Genomic DNA, 26,821 nt, shown 5'->3' with positions numbered 1-26,821 from the left:
GAAAATCTGGAAAAATAAATTGAGCAAGTCCAAGAGTTATATGTAAATACTCTATTTTAAATCAGGTCCTCACAGTCGTTCAAGTTTATGGAAAACTTAAACAGAATTTCCCCCTCTTTCTGGTTTTTATTTCAGTCATTATCTCTAACTTGTAATTTCAGTTTATAACCTCAATTACACATTCAATATGATATATATCTCATACATATGATTAGATTCTAATGTGAGAGTATCATAAGAGTATTTCTAGTCAACTGAATATTTGATTTCTCCTGGTTAATGTGGTCCTGTTGTCTGGCTGCCTACCAATCTTTGAATATCCTTCCTATGTTTAGGGGGATTTTCCCATTTTAGGAGTCTTGCCTTCCCAAGGTAGAATTCCCAAAATTCACTTTCCCAGCTTTCCTGACAGCTAGGATGTAGCAGGCCTGTGACTGAGGCCCTCCGAATCACATACACCAACTTGAGAGTCTGAGTGAGACGCGGTGGGTGTGATGAAGCAGGCATCAAGTGGACCCCTATTCTGGAATGGGTGTGGCCACGGCAGCAGTGATGGAAGGGGTGGTCTTTGTATCTGGTGTCAGCAGTGGCGTCACCATGGACTAGTTTGAATGTTGTTTAATCAGATCAGGCTGACTCTGGCCCTCCTGGAGGCTCTTTGAACTTCTGCGTAATCTTTAATAAACCCTTTCCTGCTTAAACTTGGTAGAGTGGGTTCTGTTGCTGGCAAACAAGAACATTGACTGATAGAATTTATTTTCAAAGTAATCTCTTATGTGTCCAGGACCTAAGCATTTACTTTCCAAGACAAAAAATAATCTTCAAGTTATCTGTTCTTAAACTCAATTTTTGTTAGTCCATAAAATAATATGACTGATGCTTTAGTAACAGTTATTTATTCATTCAGCAAATCTTGTGCTCAGGGCTGAAAAAGATACGGTGACTAGTAAGTCACAAGCTCTGTCTCTGAAAGCTCACATCTGTGTCAAAGCTGAGCATCTATTGCTGGATGACTTAATAATTATAATAATGTTTAACATGAATGAGTACTTACCCTGCTCCAGGCACATGTGTTAACTCATTGAATTGTCCCAACAACTCTAAGAGTAGGTATAGTCCTTATTCCTACAGATGAGGAAAACAAGGAGCTTCCCCATGCTAAGCCACTTGTTCAAGGCCACATAGCTAGTAAGCAGCAGAGCTGAGATTCAGACTCAGGTGGTCTGGCCCCAGACCGCACATTCTTAACACCACTCCATGGCAGTAAGTTTGCACCGCTCTGAGTTTCAATTTGGATAACATCATGTTTGAAACTGCTTCCCTCTCGTTATAAAATTGAGAATCAGCAGTCACAATTGGATAAGGAAAGAGTAAAGACTCCTCCCTCTGGCCTTTTTTTTTTTTTAAAGATAAAACTGAGCCCCCAAATGGACCATAACATTTCCCTCAGTTTCCTTGGGCACAGCTGAGAGAAACCAGAACTTTCAAAAAGACAATTTAAATCCTACACCTCTCTTTCCTTGCTCTGACCTCTTTGTGGCTTATTCTCAACACAACAGCCAAAGTAATCCTGTCCTCTCTTGGTTCAAAACCCTCCAGTGTCCTCTCATATGAATCAGAGTAAAAGCCAAAATCCTCGTTAAGATTGCCAAGTCCTGACATAATGTGACTTCCCTACTTTCCAGATCTCAGCTCCTGTCACTCTCTCCTCTCTCACTGTGTCCCCAGCAACCCTGACTCCTTGGCTGTTCCTCGAAAACGTGGGGCAAGCTGGCTGCCTCGGGCTTTGACCTTTCTGGACTTCTCTTCTCCAAGATATCCATGTGTTATTGTCCTTACCTCCTCCAAGTTTTTTCCTGAAAATAACCTTTTTAGTAAGGGCCCTCTCTATCTAATATTTCAACCTCACCTCACTGATGCAGGCTCTAGGATGACCCACTTTGGCCCAGGAGAGAGGGGTTTTCCAGGACACAGGACTTTCAGTGCTAAAACTGGATTTGTCCCGGACCAACCAGTCCCTTTGATCACCCTGTGTAGTCCCAGAACAGTGCCTCGCTCATAACAGCCTTAATAAATATTTCTGGAAGAGAATGAATGAATGAACGAACAAGTAGGTAAGAGAAATAAGCACTTTTAGAGGGGAGTGTAGGCGGGTGTTTATTGCCCCTGAAATCAGAACATATAGGTATATCTGTTCATCATAGCAACTTGTAAGGCTTCTTCAGCATGGAATGAAGCCCAACTTTCATGAATAGGGAACCAATATTTCTTCATCTCCTAATCAGAAAAGTATGATTTATCATTTTGCTGTTGCTAAAAGTAGTTTGGAATAGTGTGCCCCACACTCATCTTCTCAAGAAACAGAATGGCCATGTTGGCTTTACATTTTCTTAGACTTCAAAGTGGTTTCCATATTTTAAATGGCAATGATGTATTTTTAAAGGTGTGTTTTTTTCCATTGCTAATGACCCTGAGTGCCAACTCCCTCCTCTACCTTAACACTTCCTCCATCTACTCCAGCCAGGACCTTCCTGGGGTTGCCCCCGAGCCATTCTGCTTGCATAGCATGCCCTTCCGATTCCTGATGCCCCCTATTTTCTCGCACCAGTCTCCCCAACTTCAGCTTTTTCAAACGAACACAATCTAATGCTGGTCTGTCATATGTCAGGTACTTGTTCTTCAAAATATTTTTGGCAAGAGAATTCAACAAGGCAGCATAAGTCAGTGGCTTATTTGTCTTTGCATCCCTTGACCCTAGCTTGGTTTGTACATTCATTCACCCACTCATTCATTCATTCAACCAACACATCTTTTTTGAGTTCTGTAATGTGCCAGGTAATGGGAATACATCAATTAACAAGACATTTTCTCTGACCCCTCTAGTAGGGGACAGGCAAATAAACAGGAATGATCAAGGGAGTATTAAAACTACATTGTACTTATTCATGATTAAGGTAGGGTACTTTGGAAGCACATGGGAGGGGTGCAGTAACTACAAGAGGTCAAGCACTAGGAAAATGTTATTTGAATAACAAATGGACGAGTGAGTGGATGAGTGAATAAATGAATGAATGAGTGAATATAATTGGTATGAGAGCACAGAATCTTCACGGTATGTAGTCACCATCACATGGAAAGATGTTTCTCCAGTTTCACTGTTTTGAAGAGGCCAGCTCATATGAATCCCTATGATGAAAAATATAACTTTTACTTCCCCCCTTTCTCCTCTTCTCCTTTCTCTTCTGACCAAATAGCAGGAATGAAATGAAATGTGACTGCCAGAGTGCCAGCAGTGCCATAGTCAGCATGCCCCATCTACTTTGCTCAAAACTCTAATAAAATAACTCTGATGTCAGGCAAAATTGCACCCTTCTGACACTCTTCAGCATTTTCATTATTGATTAGACAAAATATCTGCTTGACTTCAAGGCAGCTGGCTGTACAGCCAAAATGGGTTGCTTAACTTTGCTTACAATTTTGCTTAAGGGTATCAAATCGTGGCTGTGTTCATTGTGAAGCAGGAATTGTTTTTCCAACTGAACTTCGCCTCTTAGTTTCAGCACATCTCTTCGATCCCTTGTGATGGTTTCCATGCCAGCAATTTGCCGGTCTGCGTCGCTGTTTCTACACACAGCACCGCAGGGTTTATCAGAGGGCCATCTACTCTTCCTGGTAACTCCCTAGTACAGTAAACATCTGCTATGGAACTGGAAAGAGCTAGTTCAAACCAGTTTTTCTTAGTTTCACTGATCATTTTTGACTTTTTACAATGACCTTTTTCTTAATTTCTCTATACCAAATCAGAACCTATAGGAATTTTGTTTTTTAAGAAAACCCTCATTTTTATGTTAAAATAGTTAAAGTGAATTATAAATAGTAATTTACCATTTTAGTATGCATTAAAAATTCTTATTTATCTCTAAAAAGTAAGGACAAAATTAATTCTGATTCCTTAATACCAAGTCCATATTAAATTTTTCTTAATTTGTACCCAAGAGGCCTTTTATAGTAGGCTTGTCAAAACTAGGATCCAATACAAGACCATGAGTTGCATTGGTTTGTTTTATACATGTGTATTATACACTCCCAATACATGGATCTGTGGAATGGACCAGGCCAGCTATCCTATAGCATATATGATTCACCTGATTGTTTCCTTGTGGAATTATTTACCTTGTTCCTAGATCACCTGTATTTCCTCTAAATTGGAAGTGAAATCCAAAGGCTTGATTAGATTCCACTCAGGCACCTTTGGCTGGTACATCATTGCTGATATAGTGTTTCTCATTCTGTATCACAACAGGAAATTCATGATATCTGATTTTCCCTCTTGCAATCAGAAATCTTGATATAAATTTTAAAATTATAAAAATTAAAAATTTTTTATTTCATTGAAAAAGTAATAACTACCCATATTAACACATTTAGACACTAAGAAAGGTATCAGAGAAAATGAAGTCTTCCTTCTACACCATACTTTCAATCACTAGTCTTCCTTTCATAAGAGGGAAGCATTCCTCCCAGAAATATTCTACACACGCATGATGGGAGCATACTTTCATTTAGAACTTATCTGGGAGGTCCTTCCTCTTCAGTTCATGTTGAGCTCAGGTATTCTGTTTCTTTTTTAATTAAAAAAATTTAAAAAAATTTTTTTTAATTGAAATATAGTTGATTTACAATGTTGTATTTGTTTCAGGTGTACAGCAAAGTGATTCAGTTATACATATATATATATATATATTTTTTCAGATTCTTTTCCATTATAGGTTATTACAAGATATTGAATATAGTTCCCTGTGCCAAACACTAGGTCCTTGTTCTTTATCTATTTTATATATTGTAGTGTGTTAATATCTACTGTTAATCCCAAACTCCTAATTTATCCCTCCCCCACTTCCCCTTTGGTAACCATAAGTTTGTTTTCTATATCTGTGAGTCTATTTCTGCTTTGTAAATAAGTTCATTTGTATCATTTTTTTTTTTTAGATTCCACATATAAGCAATAGCATATGATATCATAGTATGTATTCCTTTTAATGGCTCCATGGTTTATCATCCTGTACATGTTCCAAAATCACTTAACTAGTATTTCACTGATGGATATTTTGGCAGTTTCCAGACTTGTGCTTTTGCACAAATATGAAAATAATTGTAGGCTACATTCCTAGAAATGACATTGCTCATCCAAGGGTGTGTGAATTCTAAATTTGGATAGATATGGCCGAATTGCTTTCCAAATAGCTTGTACAAGTTTACACTTCTACAAAAAGCGTATGTACGATAATGACTTTTCCTTTACACTCTCAACAACACAAGATATCATCTTTTTTTTTGTTGTTAATGATAGGTGAAAAAAGGTATCTTCTTGTTTTCACATGCATTTACCTAATTTTGAATGTGTTGCATATCTTTTCCTATATTTAATAGGTTAAGGAAATCTATTTTCTGATTTATAGGTTAAGGAAAATCTCCCTTGGTATATCAAATGTATGTAAATATTTGTGGCAGGATACTAGCATTCAGATTGCTTTAATCTGTAAATTATTATTATGCATAATAATTTACAGATTAAAAAGAAAGAATAAATTATTATTCTTTCCTCCTCTTTTTCCTGCACTGGAAAGATAAAGAGCAAATATTTTCCCTACCTCCAATAAGGGTGCCTTTAGGAAAGTGGACCTCATTTCTCCATTACTTTTGGTCTAATATCCTGTTATATCAACACAGCAAGAGGGAAAGAGGCTTTTCAGAAAACTTAAAAGGTTTTGGGCATTGGGGGAAGTGGGGAAGAGACAGTATGAGCTGCATGTGGGCCACAGGAGCTGAGAATTGATCCCTAGAAGTTTCCAAAGAAGGGAGAGGACCTGCTGCCTGGGAAGGAAAGAGTCAAGTTGGGCCTGTGGTTCCTTAAGTACCACATTAAGGAATAATGTGTCAGTGCTCAGAAGCTGCCTGAACTCCCTGTCAGTGCCTGCAGACTCACTACCCAGCACCTCACATCATCTCTACCAGGTGCCCTGTGCTTCCTGGGGCACCTGACTCACAGCATCATATCCCACAGTGAAAGAGTGATGGTCAAGCAAGGGTGATGATGTTAGTACTGACCCCAAGGCTTTGCTTGGTCCCTAGCTGGGTACATCTCCCTCTCAAAACACCGGTAAGCCCAAGAAAACAGGGTGGAGTTCTGAAGGCCAATCACATAGGAGAGCCCTCCTCACAACATCTACATAGGTGGGAGGATGGTTGAACTTAGACAGCTCAAGACCCCCTTACTGGAATAGTGGTTACTAACCTGCCTTACACATTATTCCCATTTGACTTTACCTTTGTTTAGAGTATTTTGGGTTTTGTGCACACATTTAAATTTTTTATATGGTGAAATTTATGTTTTTTTTTTCTTTTATGGCTTTTCTCTTATGGACTTATGTTTAAAACTTTGATCAACCTTGAACTTGTTCTAAGAGATCCAACTTTTTCTTCCTAGGTGATTGACCAAATGTCCAACATTATTAAACAATCTAGCTTTCCTCACTGACCTGAAATACCTCCTTTATCAATCCAGCTTTCCCTTACTGACCTGAAATAATACCCCCTTTATCATACATTAACATTTATATATATACATATATGTTCCACTGAACTTTTTTTTAATACAAGTATCCAGTGGCTTTAATTACTATGTTATATATAGTGGTTATCTGGCAAGGCCACACCTTCCTCACTATCTCTCTTTATCTAATTTTCTCATAACCCCTAGAATATACCCCCCACCCCCATGTGCACTTGAGGGTTTGCATGTCTATTTCCCCTCAACACTCATGATTTTTTTCCCCTTGGGATTATATTACAGTTATTAATCAATTTAGAACAACTTTGTATCTTAAAATATTGTCTTTCTCTTTATGAGCATGTGTGTAGATTTATTCGTCTTATTTTGCATCCTCAACTTTCCTTCAACAGCTCTTACACATTTTTTGTAATATTATTGCTAGATATTTAATCATTTTGCTGAAAAAATAAAATAGATCTTTATTTCCACTATACTTTCAAAATCGTTGTCAAGTGTATATAGAGAAGCAATGACTTTTGTATATAAAATTTTTAACCAGTCACTTTACTGAATTCTCCTGTTGTTTGTAAGAGCTTTCCAGATGATCTTCTTGAGATTTCTAGCTATATAACCATTTCATCTACATAAAATATAATTTTCACTTTTCCATTATTTTTAATTATCTAAATGTATTTTCTAGTCTTGTCAGACCAAGGCAATAACAGTGGAGGACTGAGCATAATTTTCTGACTTTATTTTGGGGCATAATTATTAAATTGGAGTTAGAACCACATGGTTTGAAATACTTTTCCCCAATATGTTTTTATTATTATCTATAATAAAATGTGATCCAATTACTATATAAATTTTCTTTCAATCTAGGAAATCTATTTTTTAAGGACTTTATTTGTTACCTGTTTGTCTCTTGGAAGTTTTATCAACTTCCATCTCATCAACATTCTATTCTGAGCATTGCACTTACTAACCCAAAATGAAACCTGTGTGTTTCATAAATCTAGGTTGGCTTTTGTCATATATATATGTGATAGAGAGGAGAGAGAGAGAGAGAGAGAGAAGCAAGAGCCTGGAACATAATAAGTAATAAATGCTTGTTGTTAATACTATTCCAAAGAATGTCCGTAAGATTTAAAGTATTCAAACACTTTTATAAAAGGTAAATTATTTTTAATTTTATTGTTACAAATTGATACATTGTTTTGAAAAATAGAGAGAAAATGGCATGTAGCAAATAGCTCAAACATAAGTCAAGAAAATATTAGACCAAGATAGATTTGAACTCTGACTTTTAAAAAGGTCTTCCAAAACTGTTTATCTATTTTTATTTGTTTTAAACAATCAACAATAAGTATCTCATTGAGCATCTATTAGTATGCCTGGCACAATGATAAATACTTTAAGGAAAAATATAAGAAGCATATCACATTGTCCTTGTCCTTAGTAGTTTATAATCTAGCTATTTGTGATTATATAGACACATTTTAAAAATTCTGGGACCTAACACCTTTAAGTAAAATCATCTCTGAAAGTAATCACTTTGGAAGGTTATATGATTGTTTCAAAAAATCCTAAAACATTTTTTGCATCTTTTCCTTTGGGATTGCCTTTGGAGTCATTATACAAATCATTTAAGAAAGGCAGACTCATTACTTTCATTTTAGTTTAGAATGCTGCTCTATCCTCCTTCTGTACCTAGTTTAGTCTCCGGAATTAATCACTGGGTTTGTTGCTCACAGACTTGGTTATTTTAACATCTCAAATTCACCCTAAAAGACAAGTTTCACTATTCTTGATTCCCTTCAAAAGCATGTCCTGCAGCATTACTGGACAGTAAGTACCTGGAGGACGAGAAGCCTTTCTCATCAGCTTTGCATCTCCCCCAGCATCCTGCTCGGAGCTTAAGCACAGCAGGAATGCAATACGCATCCTGTGTTGAATTGACAGCACATTAGCTGTTCAGCAGCTGGAGACATCAGGGTGGCCTGAGGATAGAGGCGAGGAAGGGTTCCAGATGGGGCTTGAGGGGGATTTCTTTCCATTCTGCTATTTCAGTGTTTTCTTTCATTACTCCTTAGGCGTCTGGCTTTGACAATGAAGGACAGAAAGGTCTGCCTGAAGCCGGCAGCAGATTCTCCCAATACTCCCTTCTAGCCCTGTGTTTTAAAAAATATATAGTTAATCAATTAAAAGATTCATGTCTATTTTATAAGTCCAATACTTTATATATATATTGGCTAAATACTCATAAGTTTGGTGGATGATCAGGCTAAAGTAGAATTTCAGTTTCAATATACAGACAGAAAAACTATGCCCATATCCATTAATTCCAGGAGTCTTTCTACATTTCTATCCTCAATAACAATCACTGGGTTTCATACCACCTTTCAGAAAAAGACAACGTGTTTGAATTTTATATGTTTTTTTGAATTATATTCATTCGTAAATTTCTAGCAGGGTCCTTCTAGTTCTACTCAATATTTTAACATAATGACAAGTATATGAAACCAGTTTTAAAAGGAATGAGACAAAGTATAATTCTTCAAAAAGTAACCAAAAACAGAATACAAATTAATTTGTATTTGTGCCTTGTTTTTAGACAAAGAAAGAACACAAATGTTCCTGGTCACAGGCCTTTGTGTTAAATGTATTTTTATAGTTTTTTCCATTTTACCTATGAAACAATGAATAAACCAATATTTTTGGATGATGAAAATGTCAGAAATCTGGGGTGTCTACAGGTTTCTGGGTAATCACAAATTTTTGTGAACATCAGTATGTTTGGGAGTTTAGGGTACAAGGAATGTCTGGCTTTATTCTATAGAATAATGTTTTATTTGAAATTGCTAATGAATTTTAAGGATCCCTAGACAGTGTTTATTAAAATAAGCCATTTCTCACTTATCTGAACTATTTTAATCATCATCAAAGTATGCTTTCCTCACCTTTTAATTATATTTCTTTTTTAAAGTAATTTTATTTAATTAGTTAACTTATTTTTTGGCTGCGTTGGGTCTTCGTTGCTGCGTGCGGGCTTTCTCTAGTTGCGGTGAGCGGGGACTACACTTCGTTGCGGTGCGCGGGCTTCTCATTGCGGTGGCGTCTCTTGTTGTGCAGCATAGGCTCTAGGCGCGCAGGCTCAGTACTTGCAGCACGCGGGCCCTACAGCGTGGGCTCAGTAGTTGTGGCGCACGGGCTTAGTTGCCCCGCGGCATGTGGGATCTTCCCGGACCAGGGATCGAACCTGTGTCCCCTGCATTGGCAGGCGGATTCTTAACCACCATGCCACCAGGGAAGTCCCTATATTTCTATTTAGTACTTTTTTTTTCTAAGCATGAGACCTGTAAAAAAATCTTCCTGGATAAATATCCATACCTCCCAGAAGAAATGTTTGCCTAAATGATTTCTTGCCTACTTCTACAATCTAAATTAATTTACATTAGGAACGTTGTCCTAAATGTTCAAAAATGAAGACTGTTCTAAATTCTACTGAAATGGATAAAGAAGTACAAAATGGATAAAGACATAACAGCTCTGATTAGAGAAGAGCAGAAATTGTGGTTAGTTTCTAAAAGATGGAAAAGATTGACAGGTGAGAGAGAGAGAGACAGAGAGAGAGAGAGAATGATTCAAAACAGAACAGTAATTCAAGGAGCCCCCAGAAAAATATCTTCAATAATAAAGTGATTGATTGTAACAAACAGTATAATTTAGATATTGGAAGACCTTAGAGAAGGTGACGGTCTATTATTCTTCTTTCAACAATAAAAAATAAAGTTAATTAGAAATTCCTATAAAACCAAACGTTGTACAAAGAAAGTCCAACTATGAAGCAAATTAAAGTATGGCCTGAATTTGGACTATGGATGAAATCTAAGAGGAGAGAATCAATTTGACCTTGATGCTTGGAACGTTCTCTCACAAGGGGCTCAGGTTTTGTAAAATAGGTTTATTTCTCTTTCTCTTGGTTCTGCAGTGAATCATGTTTAGAAAATAGTGATCAGAGTACCAGGATATTAGATTGGAAATTTTATTGGTGGCACAAGATGTGATAGATATCAGGTATTAAAGCCAGACAGACACTCTGCAGAAGTTTCAAAGTAGGTGGCTAAGAGCCAGTCAGATGACTAACTTGACTCTACACTGGAAAATCTAGATCACAGAGACCAATGGGTCAGCTACTTTGTGAATGAAGAGAGTGTGGTTAAATTGGGATCAGACCACACTCTCAGTTTGTCTCCTTAAAGGGAGGATGAAAAGTCTTGTAGCCAGTTTTGAGCCTAATAGGAGAGAGGGAGCCAGCCTGGGCATATTTAAAATCAGGCTCAAGAGAAACACCAGGATGGAAAATGAGACTCCTCAAAATAGTGTGTATCTATAGTGACCTGCTGAGAAAGTTGGGATCTGAGGACGAAGCAGAGAAAATTTTTCAGAGAAAAATGCAATGCCTGTGGCATGAGACATACAGACAAAAGTTCCCAGTGGCAGCCTCTGAAGAACTGTAAATACACTCATGAGGATGTGCCAGGCCCAGAGAATGTGGTCTTCCTAATTGGGTGTCAATTAAGCAATACAAGTTTACTCCCTTTTCCATCCGCTCTCCTCTCTCTTTGAATCTGAAGAGGTCAGAAACCATGATTAGCAATATGGGAAAGGAGGGTTGGAAGCATAAGACAGAGAAAGAGAAAGATCAGACTGGCCTTCCCTGGTTTCCTGCATATTGAAATCTCCTGCTGGAAAAAAGGAGGTTTTCAGTTTGAAACATGTTCCAAGTCTTGATTTCACATGGAATTGAACACTTAATTACTGAATTGCCACTGTGTTTGCTTATACTGTGTTTGGTTATAAACCTTGATGATGTAAAAGTAATTGTATACCTTAAAGAAACCAAGAGGTAGATGAGGGAGGAAAAGTAGAGGGAAATGGAGGAAGGCAATTCTTATTTTACAGAGAGTGGAATCAAAAGATACTGCCTCATACTGATGGATTAAAAAACAAGTAGTTAAATATGAAATTCAAACTTGTAAAGATCACCAACAGAACAAGCAAAAATGTAATAAGTCAAATTTGTGAAAAGGAGATCAGGGCAAGGGGGAAGATTATGTGATTTAAATCCCTCAGCTTTCATAAAGGGTAATTACCACTTAAAATTGATAAAACAAGAAATAGAGAAATAAGACTTCAAAACATAAATGGCAAACAGGTTACCCCTGGAATGGGATGGGTGTCAGAAATGGGCGGCTTTTACCTTTCATTTTGTATACTTCTATACTTTTGAATTTGTATTACCATGTGCATGCATAATGCTAACAATAAATAAAATGAGATTAGAGGAAAATAGTAAGTTAATTAAAAAATTCCTACCTGGCTCTAATCCAGGGTTTGGTGTGCGTGTTGAGACCACTTCCCCAGCTGCCATGTTTGTCAGAAGATGGAGGCAAAAATCCCCTTTCCGGGGCCAGCTCCTCTGCAATTGCCCTGATGTGGTAGGGCTCAAATCCACAGCACCCGCCTATGTACCTGACCCCCAGGTTGTAGGCCTCTCTGGCATATTTTTGAATATCCCATCTGGTTGCAACTCTGGGCTCCAGTGCTGTAATACAATAGTTATTGCACTTCTGTTACCATCTCTATTTTCAAACAATCGATGCTCAAGGGGTATTTTCTTTTTTCGATGAAGAAACTATAAATTTTAGAGTATGAATTCCTCAGATAGCTAATTTTTGATTAACACTGAATGTCTTTGTCTTATACAGTCTCGTATCGTAAGTCTGTACTGTAGCTGTTCATTATAGCCATTTCCGTTTTGTCACAACAAGAAACCACAAGATCTCTAATATGTGCCTGAGCTTACCGAAGGGATATTCGGGGAGATCCACAAACCCTCCTTTGCCACAGTCGGGCATGTGGAACCCCAGGGGCTGCACCATCAAGTGTGCTTTCAGCCCTGCAGCCCATAGGCCTTCCTTCATGAGTCTCATTGTCTTCAGGCTGGTCCAGGGCCCAAATCGGCAGTTCACACCAACGATTGAAGCCCCTATGCAAAGAAATACATTTATTTACTTGTTTCACAATTTATTTACTTGTTTACTTTTTTAAATTGAAGTATAGTTGATTTACAATGTTGTGTTAATTTCAGATGTACAGTCAAGTGATTCAGTTATACATATATACTTTTTCAGATTCTTTTTCATTATAGGTTATTACAAGATATTGAATATAGTTCCCTGTGCTATACAGTAGGTCCTTGTTGTTTATCTATTTTATATATAGGAGTGTGTATCTGTTAATCCCAAATTCCTAATTTTTCCCTCCCTCCTCCCTGTTTCCCTTTGGGAACCATAAGTTTGTTTTCTGTGTCTGTGAGTCTATTTCCGTTTGGTAAATAAGTTCATTTGTATCATTTTATTAGATTCCACATATAAGTGATATGATATTTGTCTTTCTCTGTCTGACTTCATTTCTATACACCAACAACAAAACATCAGAAAAAGAAATTAAGGAAAGAATCGCATTTACCATTGCATCAAAAAGAATAAAATATCTAGGAATAAACCCACCTAAGGAGGCAAAGGACCTATAAGACACTGATGAAAGAAATTGAAGACAACACAAACAGATGGAAAGATACACAGTGTTCTTGGATTGGAAGAATCAATATTTTTAAATGACCATACTACCCAAGGCAATCTATAGATTCAGTGCAATCCCTACCAAATTACCAATGGCATTTTTCAGAGAACTAGAACAAATAATTTTAAAATTTGTATGGAAACACAAAAGACCCTGAATAGCAAAAATAATCTTGAGAAAGAGGAACAGAGCTGGAGGAATCATGCTCCCTGACTTCAGACTATACCACAAAGCTACAGTCATCAAAACAGTATGGTACTGGCACAAAAACAGACACAAAGATCTTTATTTTCTTTTTTAATAGTTGGAAGGTGTCTTAGAAATTAGCTGTCCCCCTCTACCTCCTAAGTTTTACAGATAAAGAGATCAATTCCAATTAATGTTTTTATTTCCGAACTGCTCTCCCAATGTTAAGAAACATTTCATAAACAATAACTGAACTGCTTATCACATCATGGGTCTACATTACCTGCCTTCACCAGCTTCACAGCACATTCTCCAGGTGTTACACCATGCATGTCTCCCTCTGGGCCTATGCACATGGTGGCTGCCACGGGTTTTCTGGCTTCTTTTAAGACTTCCACAGCCCACACAGCTTCTTCAGCATGTTCAAAATACTAAGAGAAATTTCATGTTCTTCTATTTGTCCAAACATAAAGCAGATTTTGAGTGGTAGACCGCAAATGTTGCAAAAACAGTTATAAAAATTACCAAATATATGTGATAAAATGTGCTAAGAAATGTGTCTCTACCAGACTGACTAAAGAATACTTTTACGAGTAAATATTTTAATTCCTTTAACAATAACATATAGGTTTTCATTCAGATATCATACTAAAAAAAGGTTTTAAAGTAACTGAGTATTTAAAATCATACTTTTGAAGGAACAAAAGTTTTGCTAATAAATTTTGGACTCATTTTTTATGGAACTTGGGTGATCTCTGCAGAATAATTGTTTATCATGCTTTACAATTCAAAATACTTTTATATTCACTTCTAGTTAGAAATTCTAAAGTGCTCCATAAAGTAAGAAGGGAAATATGATTATTTCCCCAGATGAGAACATCGAGCCACAGAGAAGGGAGGGGTAGCTACTGAGTGTCTTTGCCAATGGTAGACAGGACACCTTGTCTGATAAACCCAGGCCATTTGCAGGGGTGCTTCCCATAAGTGCCACAATTGAACAGCTGAACTTAATTTAAGTAAGTGGAGAAAAGCTAGCAGAAATCTCCCTGTTTCTTCCTTTTTGACTTAGATTCTGCAGAAGCAGTGTGTGAGGAATGGCAGAGAAAGTCAAAAGAGAGGTTCTTAAAAAACAAACTTGTGTTCTCATCCATCTGGAGAACATATAGGGCAGAGTTTGTGTTCATTTCTGTAGATGATTTTTTCCAGGTGGGTTAGCCAGGCTTGGGTAGCCCTAAAGCCTTGGGAAGGTTGATGTAGCAAGGTTTTCAGTAAGTTCGGTAGGGCGATTGGGGAACTAGCAGTTGGTAGGCTATTGTCCTTGTTGGGGGTGAAGAGCTGGGTTAAGGCCTTGACTCTAGATGGTAGCAATCATGATGGGAAATAGGGAGATGGGAGAAAGAGGATATTCCGGGCCTTCATATCCAGTCAGTGACAATGCTTATTGATTCTAACTTCAAAATATCGCTCAGATGTTACAGCTTTAGTGAAAGCAGAGAGATGGGAGTGAGCAAGGCAGGGATGGAGGAGGGCAAGGAAACTACTACTTGGCACTGAGTGTTAATGGTGAGGCCTGAGCAGCCGCCTACCCTCTAGGCTTTACTCCCCGACAACCTCTATCCCCCCCTCCACAGCTACTTCCAGCCCTGCCCCTTTAATGCTAGGCTTACCTCTGCAATCAGGAAGTCCACATTTTTCCTGGCAAAAACCTCTAGCTGTAGTCGAAAAAGTTTTTTAATTCTAGCTTCATCCTTGTGGTGTTTGTATAACGATGTCTGGCAGATCCCCCCTGCTACCAAAGCATCACCTTTGTTGGCTACTTCTCTGGCAAGGTCACAGGCAGCGGTGTTTACAGCTTCCCACTGAGGTTAGACAGCAAGAGTACACATGGTGAGCCTGGCATTTTAAAGGTGAGATATAACAGATATCAAAGGGGGCAATGAGCAAGTAGCATGAGCACAAGTCACTGGTTTAAACTGCAATTCGAGAAGACCAGCAGAGTTGGGTATCATCTCCTCTATTCCCAGTGAGCTTGTATTTCCATATTGTACTTACCACACTGGATTTTAGTAAATGCTCATTTGTTTGTCTCCCATACTTGACTGTGAGCCACTTCAGAATAGTGTCTATGCCTTTGTATCATCTTTGTATCTAGCATAGAGAATGGACTATAACAGGTACTCAATAAATGTTGGTTGGTTGAATGAATAAATGGGCATTAACGTTTACAAGTATTAATACTTTATATTTGCAGGATATCTCACAATACTTCCACATCCTCACCCACTTTTCTCAACAACCCTATGCATGTAAGCATCAGTTGTCTCCATTTGGCAGAGAAAACCAGTGCTCCATGTCGTTAAGTGTCTAACACAAAGTCACACAACCAATAGGTGGCAACAAAGTTGGGTATAAAACCCAATTCTCTTCATTCCTAGGCCAGTGCTGTGTTCCCTAGGACCGCCCTGTCTCCACATGGACAAGTCAGAAAAGAAGAATGTGAAATGAGAAGGTAACAAGAGCATCTATAAAGTGTTCTTTCCCTACAAAAACATATCACAGAAGGATGGCCATGCCCTTCTAATGGCATATTTTCTCCCAGTCCTACCCCCTCCCCTAGATAAAGAGACAGAAAATGCTTATTTATTTAGTACATATATGTTTACATCATGATTAATTACTGGATAGATATTTTATGTGGAGGAGTTTGTAATAAAGTGTAGTAACACATCAGGTCAATTCCATGGATTCCCATCAAGAGGTTATTTTTATTATAGATGATCCCTCTCCCCGCCCCTCCCCGCTCCCACCTGCCCCATTATCGTTTACCTGACTTTCCATTTTGTCCTCACTGGCAGAAAAGGTGAAAGTCTGCATGACATTTGATCCCGCTCTCAAGAATTCCATGTGAAGCTGACGAACTACAAAGGAGTTGTTTTTTCCATTGAAATTAAAAAAGTAAAAATCACAGAAGCTATCATTTTCGGCGGCAGCTCATCCACTCACATCTCTTTCAATCATACACAATTTCAAACCTGGTACTTATAAAGAAATTCAGATTCAGGTCAGCAGAATTTAGGGACAAGGCAGAGTCCATACCAAATGGGGGCTGTTTAGAGTAGCCTCATGTTGACCTGCCAGTGGGCCCCATGGCCTGGTGCAGTCACATGCAGACACTAAGGCCCAGTTGGCCAACTGTCCCTTGGTCTCTTGGTCTAGAGAGGGTTTATTCATTTGCCGGTGTCATGAAGGATGTAGCTCTTCTACTTACAGTCAGCACTGGGGAGCCCTCAAAGTAGGATGAGGGAATTCTCACAGTGGGCAGAATGCATATGGGTGGCGCCCCCATCAAGTGTATTCAATAGCAAGCAGCTGGGGAGACGCAGTCAAGGAGCTTTCCTTGGCCCATCAGAAACTCCTTCCTCTCTCTCTCTTCATCTCTCCCCACCTCAGTCTTTATCCTTGCTATATCAACACTTTCTTCCTGGTTGAGCAAAGAAGATTTTCTAAAATTAAGAATGAGTCCTTCTTGGGTCAGATGAAATCCTCCTGCTAACAGAAAGACAAAACTCTGTCCTACCATATAACTCTGGGTGTCTGATGAAACAGTAATCATGGCCATTGGGTACTTATATGGGCATTTCATGTGGGTTAATTCACAAGTCCTCACCAGCCCATGTCATGCCCCCATGTGACAGATGAAGAAACTGATCCTCAGAGGTCAAATGACTTGTCCAAGGTCACTCAGCTGGTCAGTAGAAGGACCTAGACATGACCCCATGTTTGTCTGATACACTGTGTATATATGAATAAAATCAGAGTGAATCAAAAGTTCCATTCCCAGCTTGTATCCCGTTTCACCCATATCTTCCTTGGCTTTATTTCCCACTTTCATTTAGAACAGCAAATACAAAAAAGAGCAAACATAGAAATAAAGTTCCAATTTGATGTTACTAACCAATCCTATCACAGTTTCTACCTCCAACTCTTTTTTTTTCAGCCAGGAGGATGAGGTATAACTGTGTTTATTTCTTTGTCCCTCCCCTCCACCCAACAGAACCTGGCTGCCTACTGTCTATATTCTGTTAAGCTGGTGGTTACCATTAATCGTCCCTACCAAATGTACTGTTTTAATATCGTATGCAAATTAGCCAGAAGGATGAATCTGAAGCAATAACAGTTTTATTATGTTAAGGAAACTCTTGAATATACACAAGGTAAATATTCATGGAACAAATATTGGTATGTATATTTTAGCACTCCCTGAATACGAAGATGCAAGTGTGTGTGTGTGTGTGTGTGTGTGTGTGTGTGTGTAGAGGAGGGCGGGAAGGAGAGAGAAGCCCTTTCTTCAGCTCATGTACTGCCACTGTCTCCACATCTTGGCAATTTTGGCAAGTGAAACAGTCCTTAGAAAATGCTCGCGGAACTTCCCTGGTGGTGCAGTGGTTAAGAATCCATCTGCTAATGCAGGGGTCACGGGTTCAATCCCTGGTCTGGGAAGATTCCACATGCCGCAGAGCAACAAAGCCCATGAGCCACAACTACTGAGCCCACAAGCCACAACTACTGAGCCCGCATGCCACAACTACTGAAACCCGCGCGCCTAGAGCCTGTGCTCTGCAACAGGAGAAGCCACCGCAATGAGAAGCCTGCGCACCACAACAAAGAGTAGCCCCCGCTCGCCGCAACTAGAGAAAGCCTGCACGCAGCAACAAAGACCCAGTGCAGACAAAAATAAATAAATAAATAAAATAAATAAATTTATTTAAAAAAAAAAGAAAATGCTCGCTTTTATTTATCTTCTCTCAGTCAGATTTAAGCAAAATGTCACCCAGATAAACACTCAGGGGTGATGCTGGCACCGACCTGCATTTGGATGTTCTACTACGGCTTCTGAAGTCCAGAGCCCGGCCTTCACGTAGCCCCTCTTCTCCAGAGTTATGAGAAAGCTGCCGTCTCCGATCACAACCTCCCCACTATCCAGACGTTCCAAAATGCCCTGAAGAAGAGAAAGAAAAATCATCTAAGACCCCTCTTTTTTTTTTTCCTAAAAGCAGTTTCTAATTTTAGGAAAGGTGGTACAATGCTCTCACAGCTTCAGTTCTGTTGAAATCATCCGTGCCTAATAGTATTTCAGAAAGATTGAGAATACTCTATTATTGGACAATCCAGGTACTTGTTTTGTGCAAAGTTCTGTGACTATTTTTTCTCAAATACAATTTAATCTGAGTCAAATTGTAGTTAAAGTGCTGATTCCATAATGGTTATTTTGGTTTTTCAAGATGTTTGTGGCAGACACTGCTAGTCACCTAATGTGCATTTTTTTCTCCTCTTCTTTGCTAATATATTTTGTTTGGGGAGACAATGTCCCCAACTTAAAAAAAAAAAAAATCCTCAGGCTCCTTTGCTGAGGGGGTGGGGTGGCCATGTGACACAGTGGTGGCCAATGGGAAATAAGTGAAAGTCTGCTGAAGATTTCCAGAAAAGTTTTGCTTTCCTGATACAGATGCCCACTTCCTTCCCTCTTGTCACTTTTTCTCTGTCCTGTCTGGAATGTCAACTTAAGCCCTGGAGGTATAGCCATCATCTTGCAGCCATGCCACTGAAAGCCACACGCAGGCTGATAACCGCAGCCTGGTGTCTTAATGACATCTTGGAGTAGCTGCAGAGGCCGTGGACGGTGACCGTCCGTTAGGTGACCTCTCGTTAGGTGAGAAAAATAAACCTCTTTTGTGTGTGAACCACTGGACATAATCCTATTGGACACAACGTTTTATAATTATACTCTACATTTTCCAGCATGTTCACAGACACGTTATCATTTGGCACTCTTAACAACTTTGGGAGCTAGGCAAAGCGGATAGTTTTTTTTTTAAATTTTCTTTATTTATTTATTATTTTTGGCTGTGTTGGGTCTTCGTTTCTGTGTGAGGGCTTTCTCTAGTTGCGGCGAGCGGTGGGCACTCCTCATCGCGGTGCGCGGGCCTCTCACTGCCGCGGCCTCTCTTGTTGCGGAGCACAGGCTCCAGACGCGCAGGCTCAGTAGTTGTGACTCACGGGCCCAGTCGCTCCGCGGCATGTGGATCTTCCCAGACCAGGGCTCGAACCCGTGTGCCCTGCATTGGCAGGCAGATTCTCAACCACTGCGCCACCAGGGAAGCCCCAAGGCGGATAGTTTTTATTCCCACTTTATAAATGAGGAAACTGAGGTTCAGAGAAGCTAAGTGACTTGCTCAAGATCATAGAGCTCAGTAAGTGAAAAAGCAGACATCAGACCTTCTAAATTCCTCACCTAGTCTCTATTTACCACCTTTCTAGTCAGCCCACCCATAATCTGAATACAAGGTTGCATCCAGAGCAGTTATCCAAAGCTATGGTTTCCATTGTCTACAAAGTGCTTCCCCAGATACCTGAATGGCTCGCCCTCTGATTTTCTTCAGGTCTTTGGTCAAGTGTCATTTTTTCAGAGAGAACTTCCCTGCGATTTATAAAAACTGCAAACACCCCCATGGGGCTCCCTATCCCTCTTGTATAGACTGCATTAGTTGAAGATACAGCCTTTTGTTGAAAATACCAGCCAGTTCCTCTCAGCCCTGCCTACAGCTGGACACAGAGCAGTGCATGAATGGGGGAGGAAAGGCTCCCGCTGCCCCTTCTAACCAGTCATATCTGCAGCCCAGGAAGGTACATTAGAAGCGGTTGCCCTGAGGCTAAGCACCAGGCCACCATCTCCACCACATCTCCATTTTCCTGTGGAGGGAAGTGGAATGGAGCCCAGCTCTGTTAACCATAAACACTATTTTGACAGAGAGAGCTCCTGACTCTGGTTATTTTTCCATGCTTTATATCTAAAGATGAATTTTAGCGGAATGTAGAAGAAATGTTAATGTATTCTATGGTTCTCACCTCTCTCCCTACTCCCTCCATAAAATGAAATTTGCTCTTTTCATTTTGGACTTTCAAAATATGAAAATGACTTAAACTTTCAGCTTTCATTGAGACCTTCCCACATGCCAGGTCCAGTTCTAGCAAGAGGGGTAAACGCTGGAATAAGACATGGTCCCTGCCCTCAAGAATCTCCAAGTCTGGCTACCTTGGGGAAGGCCATTAGGTCAACAGATTATCACAGCACAGTGTAATAAATAAATGTTGCAGAGGGACATAGAAGAGAGAATCAGAGGTATCGTCATCTTTCTAAAATTGCATCTTGAAAATCTAACACATTTCAATGAAGTTAACCAGGTTAACTTCATCAGATTTAATACTACGCATCAAACAATTCTAGAGGGGGAAAAACATTAACACACAATTTGGGTGTTATAGGTTAGTCTCTTACCTCCCACCTCCAATCTGTCATAGGGTTACACCAAGCATATCTATTCAACACATCTCACATATGTCCCCCCATCCTCACTGCCGCTGGGCTATTGAAATGGTCTCCAATTCACTCCAGCCCACTCTAAACTATCTTCCATTGCTGCCAGAGCAAAGCTTTGCCTGACCTACTCTTATTCGTGATTACATCCTCCTTTGTCTCCTGCTTAAGTTCATACATCCTCTATTCCTGCATCCATCACCTGTGCTGCAGTACCTGGTTACTTTCCTGTCACCTCTGTTTGGCTGTAAAATGCTTGAGGCTCTATCTCTACCACCTCATACAGCACGTAACAAAGAGTAGGCCCTTAATAAAATATGCCAAGAGTTAGCAGATGGACAGGACTGTTCTGAAAATGGCACATACCTCACATATGCTATAAGCTTGGTCCTGACAAGGAGGAAAAAAATGATACTCTTTAACAGAAAATTAGCTAGGATTTTAAGAAAATGACAGTGCAAATTTTGACTGTTGCCTTCATGATACCAAGTAAAGGTAAGGCATTTTGATCTGTTATCTGGATGTTTGTCCAACATTTTAAATTTTGCCAGTTTTATAAACATCCATTAGCAAAATAACTAAATTATCAATATTTGAATTCAGAGCATCTTTTAGCCCCTCCTTCACTGCTAGACTTACCACCTCAGTTAACTGCTACACCTGTATGATCTAAAGCCAGCTCTAGAATGACAGGACTGTGTAAAATAAAGAGCGCTGTAAATTATTTGCAGTATATTTATATTTTCATTCCATCCTCCCTTTCAGTGTGGCAGTGACTCTGCCTTGGATCTGATGGTGATCTCTGAGAGGCATTTATGTCCTCTTTTTGCAGATAACAGTAGCTAGACCTCTTGGATTTAAGATCTGGCTTCAGGGGACCTCTATTCATACACAGAGGAGTAGACCACCTTCACCCTATGGCAGGAAGCTGCCAGAGGTCCATCTGCCTGAAGTTGCGACCAGGACTGCTCTTTTGGATTAAAGAAGCAATTGGAGGTGTCCTCTGTAGCAGTTAAATGAATTCTTAAAATGCACCTGTTAGCTGAGCAGAGAGGTGAGGTTAGCTCTGCCCCACTAACATTTAAACTCCCAGGTACACATTAACATGGATTCTCATATGATAATCTTGGTGTTGCAAAGAGCAGAGGCCAGGAAAAATAGAACAGGGACAGCATAATTTTAAAAAACCTTTAAAAAAATGAACTGTAAGAGTGAACATAGTATTAGAGAAAGTTCAGAGAAAGAAGTCAGCACAATGTTCTTTGCTTCTTTTTCTTTTTATCATGCTCATTTGCTTCAATGCCCATATTTTACCTTTATAATCAGAAAAACATATCCAAAATATGTTTTTTTGTTAAGTTTTTTAAACCTACATTCCACATCTTATGTAACTACTACCATTATTGTGTCCTTCCTTACAGTGTGTGTATAAATATTTTTATGTAGTTGGGATCAGTCTGTGATATATCTCCTTTTGTAACTTAACATTGCAAAGCACTTTGCCTGTTCCCATACTTAGCTTTTTAATTGGCTGCCTAATAACTTATTAAGTGGATGCACTTTATTAACGGAGCCCACTATTGCAGGGCATCTTGGTTGTTCCTATCTTTTTAGGATTACTAAATAAAACGGTGGTGCACATCCCCCCTTCCTTCTCCACCCTCTCTTCCGAATTAGGGAGCCCAGGGGGGTTGCCTCGAGGAGTTTGGAGATGTCCCGCGTCCAAGTTCATGCCCTTTTCCTAATTTTGTTTTGTCACCCCTTCTCCCCACCACACACACATCCAGCGTAAAAATGGGGGAACAGGGCGACAGCTGGCGAGCAGATCGGGAAAGGGGAGCCGGGAGACCCAGACTGCGGCGTGAGATGAGGCGGAGACCCCACCCCCGGCTCCGGGCACCCCACCATCCCCGCCGCGGGTCTAGGGGTATCCATGCCCGGGACCGGTTTCAGGCCAGTCCGAGGCTTGGGAGACCAGGCAACGGCCCTTCCCAAACACACGAGGGGCACGAGCACTGGGGCCATTGAGTCGAAGAGCTGTAGGTGCGGGCGGGCGGAGGGCAGAAAATGTGAGCGCGGCCTGAGTCCGAAGGCTAGACTTCAAACCCCTGCTCCACCTGGACTAGATCGGTGACCCTGAGCTAGCTGACGGACTCTGAGCCTCGGTTTCCTCACCTGTAAAATGGGAATAAACGTGAAGAGGAGATAATTTGCATGAAGCACTCGCGCAGTGCAGGGCAGCGAGTCAAGGCTCCATAAATGCTACCCAGTTTTGTTATCTCATCCTGACACCTAGGCAGTACCGTCGTCCAGGCGCTTCGCGAGCGGGTAAACCGAGGCTCAGAGACGTCCAGGTGCCCCGCCCAGACCGCAGAGCTTGATTAGGGGCTGAGGTGAAGCCCCGCGGCCAGGAGGGCTAAGTACCTCCCGGGTTCCCCGAAACTCACCTTCTTGGCTCCGGGGCTTCCGGCCAGTGCCATCGCGCGGCGGCTGTGGCGGGCGCTGAGTGGCGGGCAGCCCATAGAGCCAGAAGCCCGCCCCTCGCCGGGGGGAGGGTCCCACCGCCTCCCGCCGGCCCCGCCGCCCCGGCTGTCTGCTGGCTTGGGAGTAGGTGGCCGCGCCCTCGCCCTATGGCCTCGACCTCGCCATGTTCCGCTCGGGCGCGCTGCGGCTGCGGGGCTTCCCGCTGCGGGGCTCCCTCGGCCGCCCACGCTCCGTCTGCGGCCGCGAAGGGTGAGTGGGGACGGGTCTGCGCGGAGGCCCGCGGCTGCGCAGCTGCGGGGTGCGAGCGCAGGGCTGAGGCGGTCTCCGCGTTAGGGGTGCTTCCGACCCCGAGAAGTGGGCATTCAGATTTCTTCTCGAATTATGTGTGTTCTTTTCCATGCACAACCGTTCAAACTGAGACTATCAAAGGGTTCCTGGTGCAAAGACTCTCCTACCCCCATTCCCTTCCCCAGTCAACTGTTAGTAGTGTCTTCTGTATCTATCCAGAGATGGTCTATGGGGAGGCAAACGCAGGTGTATATGGGGTCTTCTTTGACTTACTTATACCTTGCTTTTTACAATGCGTCTTGGAGAAGCTCATGATCTAGCTAGGAAGACAGACATGCAAATCAATATATCAAGCCACTGAGCAATCTTTATAATTAGAGAAGCAGGTACACGGTGAGAGGACGTTGAGCGAGGAAGAGCATTGTACTCCATCTGGCTCTCTTCAGCCTGGAAAACACTGGAGGGAAGAGGTGATCCAAGATTTATAGATAATGGACTTCATGATGATTATGGGTTTTTTTTTTAATGGAATAAAATCAGTGTGTTTTTAAAGTAGACTGAGAAAAATTATTCTCTAGATTTCTTTGAGAAAAAGAAGTCATCTGTTCAATTCTTTAGCTCTATTAAGTATCTACAATGGGTCAGAATTAGGGGAATGGGGTTCAAATGCCTCCTCCTCCCTCCCCCAACCAGGTTGCCTAAGTCAGGTTGAGGCTCCCAAATGATTGTCAGCACATGTAACTCTCACAGGCACTAGATGTTAAGTACTGGAAGAATAAGTAAGGAGAATCACACTAGTCAGAAAAAAACCCCAAAAAACTATAACTATCATAGCCTAGTAAAGCTACTATTAAAAAAAATGTCTTCCAGAGAAGAAAACCCACCCTTACCTGCAGAAACAAGATGGAAAGACAGAGCAGAAACAGTGATAATTGGAGGTGGCTGTGTTGGTGTGAGTCTGGCTTATCACTTGGCCAAAGCAGGCATGAAAGATGTGGTCCTCCTGGAGAAATCGGAGCTCACTGCTGGATCTACCTGGCACGCAGTAAGAAAACCATCTCAGCACTGTCATATGCACTGAATTGTCACTTGTGCAATTGATTTTTTTTCCCATTCACAGCTCCCCACTGAGAGCTCTTTAGAGTGAGTTCCCTTTCCATAGCGTTGGAAGTTGCAATTGCAGTTTAGTTGGTATACTTTAAGGGGGTGATCAACATTTATGATGTTGATAATCATGAGAAGATGATCTTGAACATATGACTCTGGATTCAAATCCTGACTCTGTCATTTTCTACTTATGTGACTTCTGGCAACTTACTTAAGTTTCTAGTTCCCGATGTGTAAAATGGGAATATTAATAGTACCTACCTAATAGGGTTGTGATGAAGATTGAATTAATATGTGTAAAGTTATTATGGTAAGTGGTTAGTAAATGTTAGCTTTTGTACCGAAGGATAGTGTCTGGGTGATCCTGAATACAGGCCTGTGACGTTTACCTATGTCCCCTCACCTGGCTTTAGTGATCCTTTTATGTTTATTGATTTATGATTTTAAGCTAGTGCTGTGAGACAACAGCTTGGCTTCATGAGGGCTTAACTATGAGGGCTGAGAACATGCAACACAGCTTTCATGTTGTGTTAAATGAAACACACGACCAAGTCAATCTCGCCTATTTAATGGTATGCATAATTGTTCCAGTGCTGTATAATAATTGGGCTTACATAGAAAGCTGCTCAGGTAAATGAGGTGATTGACACTGCTTTCATACTGCCAAACCAATTATTTCTGAAGTCAGCTAAGATGGGAGAGGAAGATTTTATGACTGCAGGTGCCATTTTTGTTTGGAGGAAGAGTTGAGATAAACAACAGGGTCCTACAGTATAGCACAGGGAACTATATTCAGTATCCTGTAATAAACCATAATGGAAAAGAATATGAAAAAGAATATATATATGTATAACAGAATCATTTTGCTGTGTACCAGAAACTAACATAACATTGTAAATCAACTATACTTTAATTTTAAAAAAAGTTGGGCAGTGTTAGCCTCTGCTCATCATCCCTTTCTATCATTAGCTTTCTCCTACTGAGACAAGAGGGAACCCTGCTTTTAGGGGCCTTTTGACACCCAGAACCTGCTCACTGTAAGGGATAGAGTTGGATCTCCTGCCTCCAGCTGAGTTTCGGGGAGATTGATGCCCAGACTTAAGCCCAGTTCACCCCAGAGTCCCTGTGGTCACATAGTCAGACCACACCCACCAATTGGATGGAGACTTCTAGAAAAACGGCATCAAGCCCTACTCCTCTTCCTTCTTTCTTCTCCTGCCAGCCCCCTCACCCCTCAGTCTGGGAGGGAGGCCCAGCTACCTAGTCCTCCCTGAGTGTCTTTTCTGAGTCTCCATAGGCACCTTTGTCTCTTGTGTCACCAGTTCTCCCTCAGCTTGCTTCCTGCTACCTGGAGAGAGGGGTCCAGGAAGCCACTGACCCTTCTGGCTCTTCTCCCTTCTCTGAACTAGACTTTCTTTGCAGATTTCCTTTTATCATGGAATAGAAAGCCTGCATTTCTCCCACAGCTCTCCTATGACTTCTTTTTAGGGGACATTGGGTCAGTCTTTCAACAAATATTTATGAAGAGCCTATATTGTGTCAGGCCAGCACTGTTCTAGGAGGTGAGGACGCAGCAGTGCGCAAAACAAAGCCCCTGCCCTCATGGAGCCACATTCTGGTGGGGCAGATGGAAAAAACACAAATGATGCTCTGGAGTAATCAGTGCCAGCAGAGTAGAGCGGGGTAAAGGGATGAAGAATGATGGGGTGGAGGAGCCTGGAGGCTACTTCGAAAAGGTGACACTTGAGCAGAGACTGGGCAGGAGTGAGGGAGCAAGGGGGCCATGAGGCTGTCCAGGTAAGAGCATGTGAGCAGAGGGAAATTTTGGCAAGCGGGAATATCCTGAGAGGGAGGGCTTACACCCTTTTAACACTTCCGGATTGTTAAGGAGGGTGTACACTTTAATATTTTAATTACTTTTTTGTTCATTTATAGTGGATTGACTTGATGTAACCTGCAATTTAGTTACTAGAATAACTAAAATAACTAGAATCCCTGAATATTACTTCTTAAACATCCCATGAATAATAATAATAACAATAAAGCAACATATCCTTAGCCTAAGATCTTTTAAGAAAAGTGGGCAAAGTTTTTAAGACGATGGCTTCTTCTTAAAAGTCAACTGTGCAAGATAATTTCCCCTTAAGCAGAGAGATACCAGAATGAGTGGAAAAGGCATT

The 26,821-nt window shown here is 40.7% G+C and overlaps 2 protein-coding genes across 3 annotated transcripts in view; one reads left to right on the top strand and one right to left on the bottom strand.

Moving 5' to 3' along the window:
• Nucleotides 1–7,803: 7,803 nt before the first annotated feature.
• BHMT2 (betaine--homocysteine S-methyltransferase 2) lies at nucleotides 7,804–23,474 on the bottom strand. Its single transcript, XM_061189391.1, has 8 exons — nucleotides 23,210–23,474; nucleotides 18,254–18,386; nucleotides 16,214–16,305; nucleotides 15,055–15,246; nucleotides 13,671–13,818; nucleotides 12,423–12,605; nucleotides 11,933–12,161; nucleotides 7,804–8,724 (listed from the first exon to the last, which is right to left on the bottom strand). Exons 1-8 carry the CDS (start codon nucleotides 23,282–23,284, stop codon nucleotides 8,643–8,645), a joined length of 1,134 nt encoding a protein of 377 aa, XP_061045374.1. The 5' UTR covers nucleotides 23,285–23,474; the 3' UTR covers nucleotides 7,804–8,642.
• DMGDH (dimethylglycine dehydrogenase) overlaps nucleotides 23,299–26,821 on the top strand; it is a 60,652-nt gene continuing 57,129 nt past the window's right edge. For both annotated transcript variants that reach the window (XM_061189390.1, XM_061189389.1), the window contains exons 1-2: nucleotides 23,299–23,495; nucleotides 24,405–24,579. In XM_061189390.1, the coding sequence (XP_061045373.1) occupies nucleotides 23,410–23,495; nucleotides 24,405–24,579 (261 nt within the window). In that variant the 5' untranslated portion in view covers nucleotides 23,299–23,409. The remainder of the gene's footprint in view (nucleotides 23,496–24,404; nucleotides 24,580–26,821) is intronic.

This window comes from Eubalaena glacialis, chromosome 4 (genome assembly GCF_028564815.1).
Source record: "Eubalaena glacialis isolate mEubGla1 chromosome 4, mEubGla1.1.hap2.+ XY, whole genome shotgun sequence".
Taxonomy (NCBI): Eukaryota; Metazoa; Chordata; class Mammalia; order Artiodactyla; family Balaenidae; genus Eubalaena; species Eubalaena glacialis.
This window is presented reverse-complemented; position numbering and strand designations above follow the sequence as displayed.

Coding starts and splice junctions, on each gene's coding strand:
- BHMT2 (XM_061189391.1), bottom strand. CDS start 23,284: ATGGGCTGCCCGCCACTCAGCGCCCGCCACAGCCGCCGCGCGATGGCA. Junction 16,306..18,253: donor AGTAGAACATCCAAATGCAG/GTCGGTGCCAGC, acceptor ACTCCTTTGTAG/TTCGTCAGCTTCACATGGAA. Junction 8,725..11,932: donor AAACCCTGGATTAGAGCCAG/GTAGGAATTTTT, acceptor TTTAAAACACAG/GGCTAGAAGGGAGTATTGGG.